The 14,485-nt window shown below is 39.2% G+C and overlaps 1 protein-coding gene across 1 annotated transcript in view; it reads left to right on the top strand.

The window, feature by feature from the left end:
* The window catches only part of LOC105069494 (olfactory receptor 10J1), a 233,722-nt gene extending 220,926 nt beyond the window's left edge, over positions 1-12,796 (top strand). Inside the window, exon 4 of the mRNA XM_010955612.3 lies at positions 11,611-12,796. Coding sequence (XP_010953914.3) covers positions 11,703-12,686 — 984 coding nt within the window. The 5' untranslated portion in view covers positions 11,611-11,702 and the 3' untranslated portion in view covers positions 12,687-12,796. The remainder of the gene's footprint in view (positions 1-11,610) is intronic.
* Positions 12,797-14,485: the final 1,689 nt, after the last annotated feature.

The following is a 14,485-nucleotide window of genomic DNA, read 5'->3' as shown; positions in this document are numbered from 1 at the left end:
TTCTGCTTCCCTACAAGAGAAACTGAAAATATAATTTATTCTTTTTTCTAGCATTGCTGATCAGCATTTATTTTCTACTATTGATGGTTGGAGTACATAGAAAATGCAATTGTCAAACAATAATCGATATTGAGGCTGCAAAAAAAAAAGAGCTTTATTTGGGGTCTTAAGAATTGCAATTCTGGAGACATAGATTTTTGTAAAACGAAAAGAATACTCCAGGGAACAGAAAGAGTCAGTGGTTTATAAAGACAAAAGCTGCAAAGTTGTTCAAGTTGCCCGACAAGGATTGTGATTGACTCTGATGTAGTTGAGGAAAATATTTGTCCTTAAGGAATTATTATCGAATTCAGGTTTGGCTGCTCACCACTCGAAAGCCAGTTCTTGAGAGACAAGTGTTGGTTGCAAAGGAAAGGTGGCTTTATTCAGGAGGCCAGCAACCTGGGCAGAAGGCGGACTTGTGCCCAAAGAGATGTTTTAGTTTGAGGTGTCTTTGTGATATCCAAGCATGTATCCTAAATGGGCAGATACAAGAGTTGGGAGACCAGAAGAAATGTCTGGATTAGAGACATAAATTTGAGAATCATTGGCATATGTTTAAAGTCTCTGGAATAAGATGAAATCAGCTAAAGCGAGACAGCAGTTAGAAAACAGAGCTGGTCCCAGGACAGAGCTGTAAGGAGTTCCAATATTTAGAAGATGAGTAGAAGGGGGGAGCCAGAAAAGAAACCAGAGGAAATAGCGGTAAGGGAGGAGGGAACTTGTCACTAAAAGCTGGAAAGAGAGCACAGTTCAGTGGAAATGGTTGATGACATTGAATCTTGTTGAGACGTGAAGTAAGGTAAGAAAATAAAATCATTCGTTGGATTTAGCACTACGGACACTTGGAGGATCTTCAAAAGGGCAATTCAGTTGATTGGTATGTGTGGGAGCCAGGTTGAAGGAGGTTGGAAAGTAAAGAGGAAGTGAGAAAGCAGACAGCCTATGTAGACAACTTTCTGAGTTTTGCTCTGGGATGATGATGCAGGGAGATGTGGGGTCCAGAGAAAGTTTGTGTTTTATAGGAGATGCTAGATCGTATTTATTAGCTGACGGGAGTAATCCAGGAAGCAGAGATGGAGACTGAGGGAAGATGGTTGAAAGAGTTAATTAAGTCCTAGAAAAGGCAAAAAGGGAGAAATGGTTTTCACTCATGCAATTCAATTAATAGTTCTCAAACATAACACAGGTGTTTCTGCTGTAACGTCATATGCATTTATTTTAAAAAGTCTTTGCAGTCTGCAGAAACGCACTAAAAATGACAAATCATTGGGAAAAAAATATTGTGGCAAATTATGGAAAACCTATAACCAGAGCACTAACAAAAACATTAGCATTTCCACTAAATAAATTAAGCGGTTAAAAAGAGATGTTAAATTTCTAATGAAATGAATCATTTCTTCCACCACCAATGAGTTGAGAACTCCTGAACATCTTTGGCCATAAGGTTTATGAAGCATTATTCTAGAAGAGCACCTAATGCTGCTCGAGCTTGCAGGAGAAGTCCAGAAAGAAGTAACAGACCTCAGGGGGTGGTGCCAGATGTTACCCTGTATTGTCACCATTCCGTGTCAAAGCTAAGCACCTGTCCTGTGGGTTAGGTGGGCAAAGCAGAAGGTGATGGAGGCTTGCCACCTTGCCTATCTTCCCCCAAAGAGCTACTCTTTGGGTGATGGGGACTCCAGTAACAAGAGGCTGTGGACTGGGCTACCTGCATTGAGAGCTGCAGTAGATTGAACCTTAGATGGGTACACTGGAGCTGTGCAGACAGACAGAATGTAGGTTCCTCTGAAAACCCTACAGAAGTACTCATATGAGACCACTTCCTTTTAGATAACTATTAAATGAGAAAGAACAATCAATAATGCTAAAGAAATGGTGACAACTAACAAAAGGGGGACATTATCACTATACCTCCACTTATAAGATGGTGTTCATATACAAGAATAGTAGTTACAACCAAAGAGCTGACAGCTAATACACTGTGGATAATTGCTTTTCATTCTCCATTCTCTCTTCTCGCCTCCCAGGAAGGAAGTGGCTGCTGTTGGGAAGAGAAAGGGGTAGGAGTGGTGTGGTCACCAGCCTTCACCTCCCAATACATATCAAACCACTGGAGCCACAAACCTATTCTATGACTGGGGGAAGGTGGAGGTTAGGGGATAATGGAGACTGGAGAGAATTTCAAATAAAATATAAATTTTGAAAATAACAGGGCTGTGTTTAATAACTCCAGTGAGACTGCTTTAGTAACACGAGTGATTAAAAGTTGATGAAATTGGTATAAGATGTCATTAAAGGAGCATGCTGCTCAACAGGAATGGGGCCACAGTAGGAGTTATTGGGGAAAAAAGATGAACAATTTCATGCTTATACCTCACAAGTTGAGACTTCTTTCCAAACTGTTGTGTCTATAATATGGAAGGTTGGACTACCTGAGCTCTAAGGTTTTCTACAGGTCTAACATCTGAGCATTTTTTGGCCATTAGGATTGTAGGAGTTCAAGAAGATAAGTTACTTGAACAGTGTGGTCCTGTGGTGGTTCCCAAAGAGCAGTGACTCCTGCTGCCTGGTTGATGAGTCCTTCGTTCTCCTATCTGGTCCGCCAGGCTGATGGTTCAGGATTTATAGTAACCTTGCCTCCTGTGATACTGTCTGAAAGCTGACAAAGGTGAAAAGAAAAAGCAACAGGAGGTGGTAATAGATTTCAAAGTGGAAATCAAAGAAAGAAAGGAGTTCAAGGCAGAACTCTGAAAGGATGTAGGATTGATGGTAACTATGGGACATTTGTTGAAAGTGCCTTGGGGCAGATGGTATTTTCAGTTTCCTATAAGCTTTTATCCTAAGTCCCAAAGTAGAGGAAAATATCACAATTTTAAAATGGGAAGGACGTTAGAGACTGCCAGTTTAAATTCCTTTATTTTAAGTTTTGAGAAGCCTGAACACCAGAGCATGGTTTGTGCAAGTTTATACCTAAGCAATTAATCAGTGGCAAATACAGAGCTAAATTATCTGCTTGTTTGGCTGACGATTTAGGACAGAGGAAAGGACGAGAGACTAGGTGCTGTTAAGGACTATATAACCCAATGTGGGGAGAAATAAGGAAATGAACAAAAACATACCCAGGTAGTAACAAGGTAGATAATTAAATCAGAGTGATGTGATAGTGAGTGAGTAGTTAATTTAGATATTTAGGTTAATCACACACTGAAATGATAACGGTGCAGGAGAGTCTCTCTTAACAACCTCAAGTTCACTGACTGCCCAGATTAAATGGCATCCACCATCCCCTCTGGAAAACAGACTGAGAGATGTATACCATGTGCTAAATGACCACCACGGACGGGTAAGCTTCTTTGTAGCAGAAACACAAGGAAATAGTACTAGTGTCACAAAGTTAAGGCTGAAGAAAATGTGAGGACAGAGGGTGATTAATGGCATTGAATACATTAGAGTTATCAAGTCGGAGAAGAACCAGGAACAGCCCAATGAATTTGGTAAGTAGAAAAATCTTAGTGTAGCTCCCACCGTCCAGGGTCTGTCTCAGCCATGCAAGCCCCAGATCTCAGTGGTAAACTCTCTAAAGCTGATCAGTCTCTGAGACATTATTCAAACTCACAAGGTAACTCAAAATGCTGATTCGTTCATTTTTTATAGTAAATATTCAGGAACAGTCATCTCATGACTTTTGCTTCCTGGTGGATGTAAGTACTTTAATGTATTAAAATGCACGTCAGAAAGTTACATATTGTTCCCATATTACTCCATTCTTATCGAAGTATGCATCACAATATATAAAAATTGCATCTTTTTTTGTCTTACTCCTCATCATGTGGTATATATTTTGATTGATTGCTCTTTACCTGGTTCTTAGCATGATGTAGGGCATGTTTAGATTTTCAATAGATATTTATTAGAGATACAAAGTGAGTAATTAGCTCATTGACTACTTCTATCATGATGTTGCAACCTAATAAATCATCCTCTCTTTCCTTAGAGATAACTTCTTTAAAAAAAACTTTCTCTCTCTTTTTTTTTTGTTTTTATGGAGAAATATCTGGGGTTTTTTTTTTCCTTTTTTATTGAAATACAGTCAGTTTACAATGTTGCATCAATTTCTGATGTACAGCATCATGTTTCAGTCATACATACACACATGTATGTTCCTTTTCATATTCTTTTTCATTATAGGTTACTACAAGATATTGAATATAGCTCCCTGTGCTACACAGAAAAACTTGTTTATCTATTTTGTATATAGTAGTTAGTATCTGCAAGTCTTGAACTCCCAATTTATCCCTTCCCACCCCCTTTCTCCTCTGGTAGCCATAAGTTTGTTTTCTACGTCTGTGAGTCTGTTTCTGTTTTGTAAATAAGTTCATTTATCTTTTTTCTCTTAAAGAGCACTACATTAGACAACTCTGCCTCCAATTGTTTCTTTCATGGGAATCACCAATCTTGTCTTTGCATCTCTACTTAAGAAAACCAATACCAAGGAACATACTCTTCAATTAATTCCTATGGCAATAAGTATCATAGAATATTTTCTTTTATGACTGATGGCCTGCCAGCCATATGGAGATACATAAAATAAGGACAAGATAAGGTCTTCTAATCCTCTTTCTGCTTTCTGCCATTCTAACTATGAGATATTCAACTTTAAATTTAATTAACTGGAAATGCAGTCTACTGAAGTCAGTAAATGAAAAAGAAGATGAAATTCCTTGTGTTGCCCAATTCTGCCCTGCAGATACCCTTCACACCAATCACGCGTCACATAGCTGAAGAAGAGGAGTCTCCTTTGACCTGCCTTTTACAATCTGTGAATGAATCTCTAGACCTTTCAGGAACCACAAGCAATCTGACTCTCTGCGGCACATCCATGCCTATGTACTTGGCTGTATGGATTGTTTTAAAACATGTTACTCAGAATGTGTGGCCAGAATGGAAGGAAAATGGAAAAATGCCAGAGATTCTCTAATTGTGCATCACTCTATTGTCTTCTGGATGCCATCATTTACCCCTTACTTCTAGAGCTTTTCTTTTTTTCTGCTTAGAGAATCATTTATGAATTGGCTTCAGTTTGCAGGCACCACTCCCACCCCCAAGCTGCATTTCTCTGCTAATTATAAGACATAGGCTTGCCGGATTATGACTATTTGTAGTCATGTATCACCAAGAAGTCTTTTTTTTTTCACTGGATGTGATGGAATGCACACTAAACTCAGAATCAGAGGACCCCATTTGAATTCCAATTCTATTAAGTTTTATCTTGCATGCACTGTTGCCCTAATTAATGAAACTTCTTCTATACAAAAAAAAAAATTTCATGGAATAAATGTAGAAGAAATGACATGGTTAGAAAAGCACTGTTTGCAATCCCTAATAAAAAATTGATTTGGACAAGAGCCATTAAAAGATGAAATGATAAAAGATTAATGGGATCAATTTGAATAGAGCATCAGGCTGTTGCTACCTGAAACACCGATCAATGTAGCATTGATCAGTGAAATAACGAAACAATATGTGCCTTCTGATTAGGGTTAGCAGATAAAATATGGGATGCCTAGTCAAATTTCATTTTCAGATAAGGAATAATTTTTAGTATAAGTATGTCCCATGCAATATTTGGGATATACTTGTCCTAAAAATTATTTGTTATTTATTTAGAATTCAGATTTAACTGGGTATCTTGTATAGTTATTTGTTAAATCTGACAACCCTACTTAATACAATGCAAAATTGTACATACATATATATGGTTATATATAATTGCTATATAGTTTAATATAGTATAATATAGTTTATTCATTATATTTTAATATAGTTTCATAAACTGAACTTGCACCTAGTTAAGCCTTTAGAACTACTTCCAATCTGCAGGAAACACAGGATATAGGTGAACAAGTTAAGTGATACAATGAGTAAATAGATATCCAGAAGGTGAAACTTCAACCTAGTTTTTAAACATGTCAATGAAATGAAAAAAAAAGGTGAGGGATGGTGGAATGCTCTAGACCAGAGATGCTCAAAGGAGAATGATTTTGCCCCCAGGGGATATTTGGCAATAGTTAGAGACATTTTTGATTTCCCCCAACATAGTGGCAAAAAGGGAGAGGATGCTACTGGATTCTAGAATGTAGAGTTCAGGGATGCTATAAACATCTTGTAACACACAGGACCACCTACCTCCTCACCTTCCACACACACAACAAAGAATTATCAGGCCCAAAATGTCAATAATGCTGCTGTTGAGAAACCTTGGTCTAGACTAAAAAAGACTTTTTAAAGATGTAACAACCACATGTAATGCATGATGCTTATTTGAATCTTGAAACCACACTATAATATAGAGCATTCCTATGACAGAAGGCAAGGCAGCTGTTTAAAAAGAAGAATACAGAAAAAAATTTGATTGATATGGGAAAAGTTCACCATACATTGCTAAGAGAAAAAACAAACTGGATATAAAAAAGGTGTGTTTAACGTGACCACATATTATTAAAAGGGAGAAAGAGCTACAAAAATAATAACCATCTCATTTTTCCCATAAACGTAAGTATATGTGTGTAAACAGATACAAACATATAGATGCATAGAAAAATGATTAGAAGACTGTCATCAAAATGTTAATAGTGTTGCTGTTTCTAAGTTGGATATCATAAGTGATTGACATTATTATTCCTTTCCTGTGTTTTCTATAATGAACATATAGTACTTTTTTAATTAGAGGGAAGTAGAATTATTTTAGAAAGAAAAGTCTTAGTCTGGGTTGAAGATCCTCATGGCCAACATTTTGTACATGGTAGAACTAAAACATCTCCCATGGATACAGAGACCGTCTTGATGGAGAGGTCGTACTAAGCCAGAAACTCAACTTACTGGAGTGGAGATCTACTGCTGTTTCCTTCTGTCTCCACCAAGTTCTGAGAATGAACCAGAGGGAGCATGAGGAATGGGTCTGAAAGTATATTCTGCCCTTCCCAAGTGTGGGAGATGGATCTCCGTAAGTGAGAGAGTAAGGCTGAGATGTATGTCTGGTGAGACTCTTGGAAATCGGCTATAGAATGAAACTGGACAAGAGAGGCCATAGCTTCTGCAACCCTCTTGCTGTGATCTTATTTGAGTAAGTTTCAGGAAGCTAGCTGCTCTCTAATCCTGAAAAACTAAAATTTAAGGTCTTCTCTTTGTAAGCTTATCTAGTATTTCTGTGGTTTACTTGACTAAAACTCAATACAGTATTAATTTCTCAAACCCCAACAACCCTCAACAGTGAGTAAGCAAATGAAAGCATCTCCCTCATCTACTATCCAAGTTCCTAACAAAGCCCTTGAGATAAGCCCTAGGGTTCTCTCAGCCTTAGTACCCTAGAGGGATTTTCAAGGGGATGATCCCAGGAGACTTACAATAGAGGGCTTTACTCCTCTTGGGGAAAATAAATATCCAAGGCTCCTGAAAGCTGGTGTTTCAGAGACTGCATTTTTTTTTTCCTGTGCCACTTCCCAAGCCAAAGGAACCAATGCCCCCAGCCTCAAGGAATATAGCAGTAATTTGAGGTTCTCTCTGATACTAGAGGAGCTGAATTTTTCTTGCTTTGTGAGGTTTAGCTTCCCTTGCAAATGCCTCTTGAACACATGGTGTTTTCACCTGCTTCCTCTGAACAGAGTCAGCCTTTCAATGCCTTTTAAAGATCACTGTCTGGAAAGTGACTCCTCCTTATTGCTAAGGTCGGACACAGTGAGTGGCTGTTAGCAGAACTGAATGAAAATGGAATGCCATGTGTATTTTCCAAAATACTATTCTTTTCCCTCTTTGGTTTCAGTATTTGGTTGTATTGATTCTCATGTTCATTAATATTATATTTCTTAATGCTCATCTTGCTCTGTTAATGGATTCAAGGACATGAAATTTAGCTGAGACATTATAATGATCTCCAGGTTTTTTAAACACTATCAGCTTGAAGAGGAAAGAGAAGATGGGATAATGTGGGGCTGTGGCAAGTTGCAGGGAGACAGATACTGAGTCAATAGGAAGTCACATTCTCTAAGAACTAAGGCCATTCAAAAATATCTATATGGGCCTATATAATGAGATAGTCTGCACCACTAGAAATGAAAAGAGTGAGATAGATTTATAGTACTGTTATGGAAAGTATTCAAGATACAGTATGACGTGAAAAAAGCTAGTTGTAAATGGGTATGCACAGTCTAATTCCATTTGTGTAAAATTGAAATGATATAGAAATATACACAGTTGTACTTGGGAATTTTCTAGACAGAAATAAACAAATTAAAACACACAGACATGAATCATGTTTACCTCTGGACCAGAGAATGCAAGGTACAGAAAGAGAAATTTACCTTTTCCATTTATACCCTTCTGTATAGACAGGTGTTTTGGTTTTTTTGGGTTTTTTGGTTTTTTGGTTTTTTTTTTTTTTTTTTTGCCTTAAGCATTTTTATTATATAAAAAAGCCTAGTTTTACTTTTTTAAGTAAACTTAGGGGTTTTTTTTTTTTCTTTTTAAAAGAGGGGATGCTAACTTGTAAGATAATGAATTTCTAATCATTGGAAGCACTGAAGCAGAGTTTGGGGGCTCTTTGTGAGGGGTGCTGTGCTTTTAAAATTACCTCCTAACACTAAGGTCCTGTGATTCAGTTATATTTAAAAGGCTTAAAGCTACCAAGCACATGAGTTTTTCCAGCCTGCTTCCAATTGGAAGCAAAGACTTGGATAATGAAATGAATAAAATTAATCCCTTGCCTAGGATTGGCTGTCAGGTCTAAGCAGAAAATGATTTCTCTAGAAGGAAATATTTTTACTTTTTTTAGTGTGGAGAAATATTTTTGGCTAAAGATCCAGAATCCAGGGAAACAGAAAGCGGTGCAAAGTGTTGCTTTTCGCAGTGACATGGATTCCACAAAGCTCGGCTGCCGTTTTGTTTCAGCTGTCATGATCTTAGGATCCTAGTGTTACCATTCATCAGGTCTTTGCCACCTTGAGGAGTCCTCATTTTCCCGAGAGGGTGATGGAGGAGGAGATGGAATTACAGGAATGCACAAGCACAGCTCAATCTTTTCTCTTCTCTAACCTAGCTTATTTTTTTTTTCATTCCCCTTAATATGGGTAGATTGATTTTCCAGTTACATAAGATTTGAATTGTATCTTGTTCAGTAATACATCATGAATCTCAGTTAAACAGGAGTGATTAGACAAGTCTATCACCATATCTCAGAGGAAAAGGGGCACATATTTTGCTCTACATTTTCTCTATCTTTTGAAAATATATTTTTCTGCTCTTCAAAATATGCCCTCATTCAACTACTTGCATTCCACTACAGTAGCAGTCAACACTAATCCTGTCTTTATTTAAAATTTCAATATTTTGTTCATCTTTGATTTTAGCATTAATTTTTTAAAATACTGCATTAAAATTGTATTCCTCTTGATTACAAGATTAGTTTTGGGTGCTTCTTTAAATTTTGCACCCAAGAGCAAGTATCACACTTGCCACGCTCCACTCCTGGCACTGCTCAGAAAGTTTTTCTTTTTACCAGCTACAATCTTTCTTTAAAAACTGAAGTTAATTTCCTCCGGATATGGCCCTTGGGTGCTCAAATTTCTGTAAAATGTCTGTTCAGAGACTTTTAAGTTGCTTGTACGTTACATTGTCAACTTTTTCTTCTCCAAGATAAATTAACCCCCGGCTTTCACCTTTTCTTCTCAATCTTCTCTGCAGCCTCATTAGAGAGTTCCATGTGGGAGAAGAATTTCACAATTTTGTTTTTCTGTTTAGAAAGGAGTAATTAAGAAGAAAATCTGGATTATAGAGAAAGCATAAAAAGAAAAATGATGTGAGATTCTTCATTCATTACTCAGAAAAAAATATTTTTAGCATTTTGGTATTTTTACTTCTAGGCTTTTTAAAAGCATGTGCGCTATTGAATGTGTTTCTTTCCTTTGTTAATTCTTTATTTTTTCTTTTCTTTTCTTTTTATATTTACAAAATTACAGTCTATTTGTGTATCTCTGTATCTATCTATTGTATTTTTCTGTCAGCCCAGCCCTTTTTAGAGGTATCATGGCTACATGGTTGCCATCAGATGGACATGTTATAATTTATTTAATCATTCCTGTATTCATTTATATTGCTTTTGTCCTTCATTAATATAACTAATATCATAAAAACTTCTTATACATATATCCTGATACATATCTTTGATTATTTCTTTAAAATAAATAATTGGGAGTAGAAATATTAAGCCAAGGAGAATGTATGTGCATTGTCACTAATATTTCATATACTTATCTAAACATCCTAAAATTTTTCCAGTTTTCACAGTGTTTTCCAGTTTTTCCAAATTTTCCCTAATGTAATCTCATTCCCAGAGTGAGGAAAATGCATTAATTATTTGCAGTAAGAACAAAACAAGAAAAGTATATTCTTTCTCATCTGCTTTGTAGTCATGATGCTTCTCAGGCAGGCGTGGTGTAGGACAAACCACAATGGCCTTAAAATTAAAAGAATGAATCTAGAACTTAATAATTTTGGGAAAATGACCTAACCCTAGATGTCTTTAGGTTCCCCATCTGCAGGATGGAGGTCATTCTGACCTAACATATGGGATTGTTATGCTGTTAAATAATACAGGTTAAAAACTCTTTATAAACTAAAAAGTGCCTAAGGGACTAATATTGTTGTTGTTATTATTATTAAATATTTTTTTAGTGAGAACTTTTTGATCCCCAGTAACTCCCCAGATAGGGAATAGAGGATGAGACAGGCCAACTGGTTTCCCCAAAGATACCAGTTTATAATTCTAAAGGAATCGGAAAAGAGAGTTGAGAAGTCTAAGGGTAAGTTAAACTACCTGTGAAAATTCATATCTAAGCACGAGCTAGAAAACACACAGTCCACGACAACAACTTAGCAACTGAACGGCACTGTAGAAAGCTTGGATGCATATGTTGTGTTTAGTCCTGAGAAGACTTTGTGAGCAAGAGGAGACTTGAGGTAAGAACTTTGAGGTAAGAACTGAAAAACTAGAGAGAGGAACATGGTTTGTTAAAAACAATGTGCATGTGGGTTGGTCGGGGTGTAGTCAGGTTTGAAGCTACTGAGTGATTTGTGAAAAAGGGTTCAAGAAAGATGCAGACAGTGGAGCAGGGCGTAAGCAAACACCCATGTCTTGCTGGAGCAGAGAGCATTGTCTTGTTCGGCAACCTAGAAGGGAAGACCTTTAAGAAGATGGTAAAATTGTGGTTTAAGCAAAAGGGGAAGAGTTGTGGGCAAAGTTGGCATTTTTTTTTTTAAGTAAATGAAAATTTGAAACTATAATCTACAAGAAACAAAATTCTTTTCAAACTTAATTATGCGTGCATTTCCTGCTTCTTTAGCCTCAGTTTCCCCCAACATCTATGTTCTAACACACGAGGAAACCTTTTCCAAACTTGACCCCACCTGCCTTCCTTCCACCTTATCCCATCTCTCTCTGTTCTTTTGTAGCTTTATGCGTAAGTGTCCATCCATGAATTTATTTCCTTTTTGTGTTTTTCTCTCTTCCACCTGTAGGAGAGCAAGAGTCCCCATTAACCAAGCATCCCTCAGGAGCAAATCCGTATTTCCTTCTCCTGCGGTTCTCCTGCCCAAAGCACAGGGCACTGATGTATTCTGGCTGCTTGGCCTATGTCTCCAGCTTTTTGACCTGCAATTTATCGATGAAGGCAGAGAACCACACAGTAGTGAGTGAATTTGTTTTCCAGGGTTTTTCCAGCTTTCATGAACACAAGCTCACCCTCTTTGTGGTATTTCTTACCTTGTACCTTTTCACCCTGGCTAGCAATGTCACCATTGTGACCACAATCAGCATTGACCGCCGCCTTCACACCCCCATGTACTTCTTTTTCACTGTGCTTTCCACGTCAGAGACCTTGTACACATTGGTCACTGTGCCTTGGGTGCTCTGTAACCTCATAGGCCTGAACCAGCCCATCTCCTTGGCAGGCTGTGCCACCCAGATGTTCTTCTTCATCACTCTGGCCATCAACAACTGCTTCCTGCTCACAGCCATGGGGTATGACCGCTACGTGGCCATCTGCCACCCCCTGAGGTACAGGGTCATCATGAACAAGCGAGTGTGTGCCCAGCTGGTGTGGGGGGCCTGCAGCGTTGGCCTGCTCGTGGCTGTCATTCAGATTTCCTCTGTGTTCAGGCTACCCTTTTGTGACAGAGAGGTGGCCCATTATTTCTGTGACATCCGCCCGGTTATGAAGCTCTCCTGTGCTGACACCGCTGTACACGACATAATTAACTTCATCATCAGCTCGCTGGTTATCGTGGTGCCCATGGGTCTGGTCCTCATCTCCTACATCTTCATCATCTCCACCATCTTCAAGATCGCCTCAGCCGAGGGCCGGAAGAAGGCTTTTGCAACGTGCGCCTCCCACCTCACTGTGGTCATCGTCCACTACGGCTGTGCCTCCATCGCCTACCTCAGGCCCAAGTCAGACATGAGGGATCAGGACCAGCTGATCTCAGTGACTTACACCGTTTTCACTCCTCTGCTTAATCCTGTGGTGTACACTCTAAGGAACAAGGAGGTCAAGGATGCCCTCCACCGTGTTATTGGCAGGAACTGTCTTGCCTAGCATCTTTGGTGGTTTGGTATGGAGCCCATCATCCTCTGGGTGTTTTTGTAATCAGAAGAAAACTTGATCCTATCATTCTTCTTCTACCCTGAGAGAAGAAAAATTTAGTGGTAAGCCTGCGTTAAAGAATTGAGAGTTTCTTTGACTTGAATTTTGTTTTTGCCATCATTCTCCTATACTGTCTGTTCATCTGAGCGGCTACCCCCAGGGAAGTGGTCCGATGCTGCTCACAAGGTAGAGAGCTGGTTGGGAATAATAAGCAAGAGGGTAGCTGATTGTTTCCACTGTGCTAATGGCAGAAAAGTGGGCTGCATAGCACCTGTTGGAAGTGACGGGTTGAAAGATCAACCTAAATGTCAGGTGGATATTGAGCTCTGAACTTTCAAAGAGAACATGGTTGGTGGACAGGATGTGTCGAAAGCACAGTCAAAACCACCTTTCTTACTTATCATCACTTTCTCCTTTGGGCAGCAACAAGAGTAACGGATTCTGACATTCCAGATGAAATTTTATCAGCTTAAAACATTCTCACCTGCCTTGAAGACCCATGAAATTTTGTTCTTCCCAATTTTGTCAAAGCTCCCATTAGAACTGATTCCTTGGCGAGTTTTGCATATTCACACACTAGTAAGCAACTTGTCACATCCAGCAAGTGAGTTTCACTACGGTTAGACATGCTTCCTGTGGGGGGAATGCATATGCTATAATGTATTCGTTCACAAGTGTAGGGGTATCTGAAGATCTTTTTAGAAAGTAAATGTATTGGTCCTGCCTCCCAACTAACTCTGACTGTCCCAGATGTGGAAATTAGCCCGTGATTTTCATTCAGTCTCCACGTGGAGCCTGAGCTGACATCTGTGTCTTGCCTTGGCCCGCTTCATTTCTACGTTGATGAACTCATTTTCTGTGAACCGTTGGATGCCTGGTTTAAACTCTGAGTTTAAGCCTTTGTCTAAAGAAGAGTCTGGGCGTCTACCAATTCCTACTGTCTTTGCCCCCTGAAGGGGAAAACTGTACTGAGTTGTGAGAAAGTTTTAAGAATTTAGGATTATTTGACCTGGAGTTAAAAAGAGACAGAACTTTCCAAATGTCTTTCCAAATAAAGGGCTGATGTTTAAAAAAAAAAAAAATCTATGTCTCCCGCCCACCATGCCCCTCCTGCTTAAGAACAGTCCAAGTGTCCCCATAGACGATGCACTGAAAGTGCATGTCAAACAAAGGACTTGGGAATCCCTGAGGGTGGAAGGGCCAAGAAGGGCAATCTTCACGTTTGGGGAGGATCTCCTGAAAGAATCAAAGCTCTGCCTCCCCAGAGCCCCTGCCTCCAAGACAGCAACCTGGGAGTGTGAAGAGGAGCCTCCGAGGCAGTTCCTCTCTGCCTCTGTCTGCAAACACCTCTGCATCCTTTCTGGGCTAGGTTCAAGGGGACACTCACACCCCTACTTCTGAGAAGGCCCCACAGAAGAGTCTGTCTTTGGGGGACCTGCCCACAACAGTAGCCCATTCTTGAAGGCCCTCCCAGCAGTCGCGTCATTTTATAGATTGATGGATTTTTGGCACACAGAATCCCCACAGGTCCTCCCACATCCCCTGTCCAGGGCTCTGCAAGATTGGCACCCCTGCTGAAAGCTGTGAGTTCCCCTGGGTTCTGATAGATTGATGCTACAGAAAATTCTGGTGCAGTTCGCCCAAGGTGGTTTCATATACAGAGACTGTGTATTAAAGGCTTACTTATCCCTTGTGTCCTTAATGTGGTTTACACCATCTTAACAGAGCCGGAGGAAACTTAAGTCAATGTG

This window comes from Camelus bactrianus, chromosome 21 (genome assembly GCF_048773025.1).
Source record: "Camelus bactrianus isolate YW-2024 breed Bactrian camel chromosome 21, ASM4877302v1, whole genome shotgun sequence".
NCBI classification, from domain to species: domain Eukaryota; kingdom Metazoa; phylum Chordata; class Mammalia; order Artiodactyla; family Camelidae; genus Camelus; species Camelus bactrianus.
Note: the sequence above shows the minus strand (reverse complement) of the source record. Positions and strands in the feature narration are given on the sequence as shown.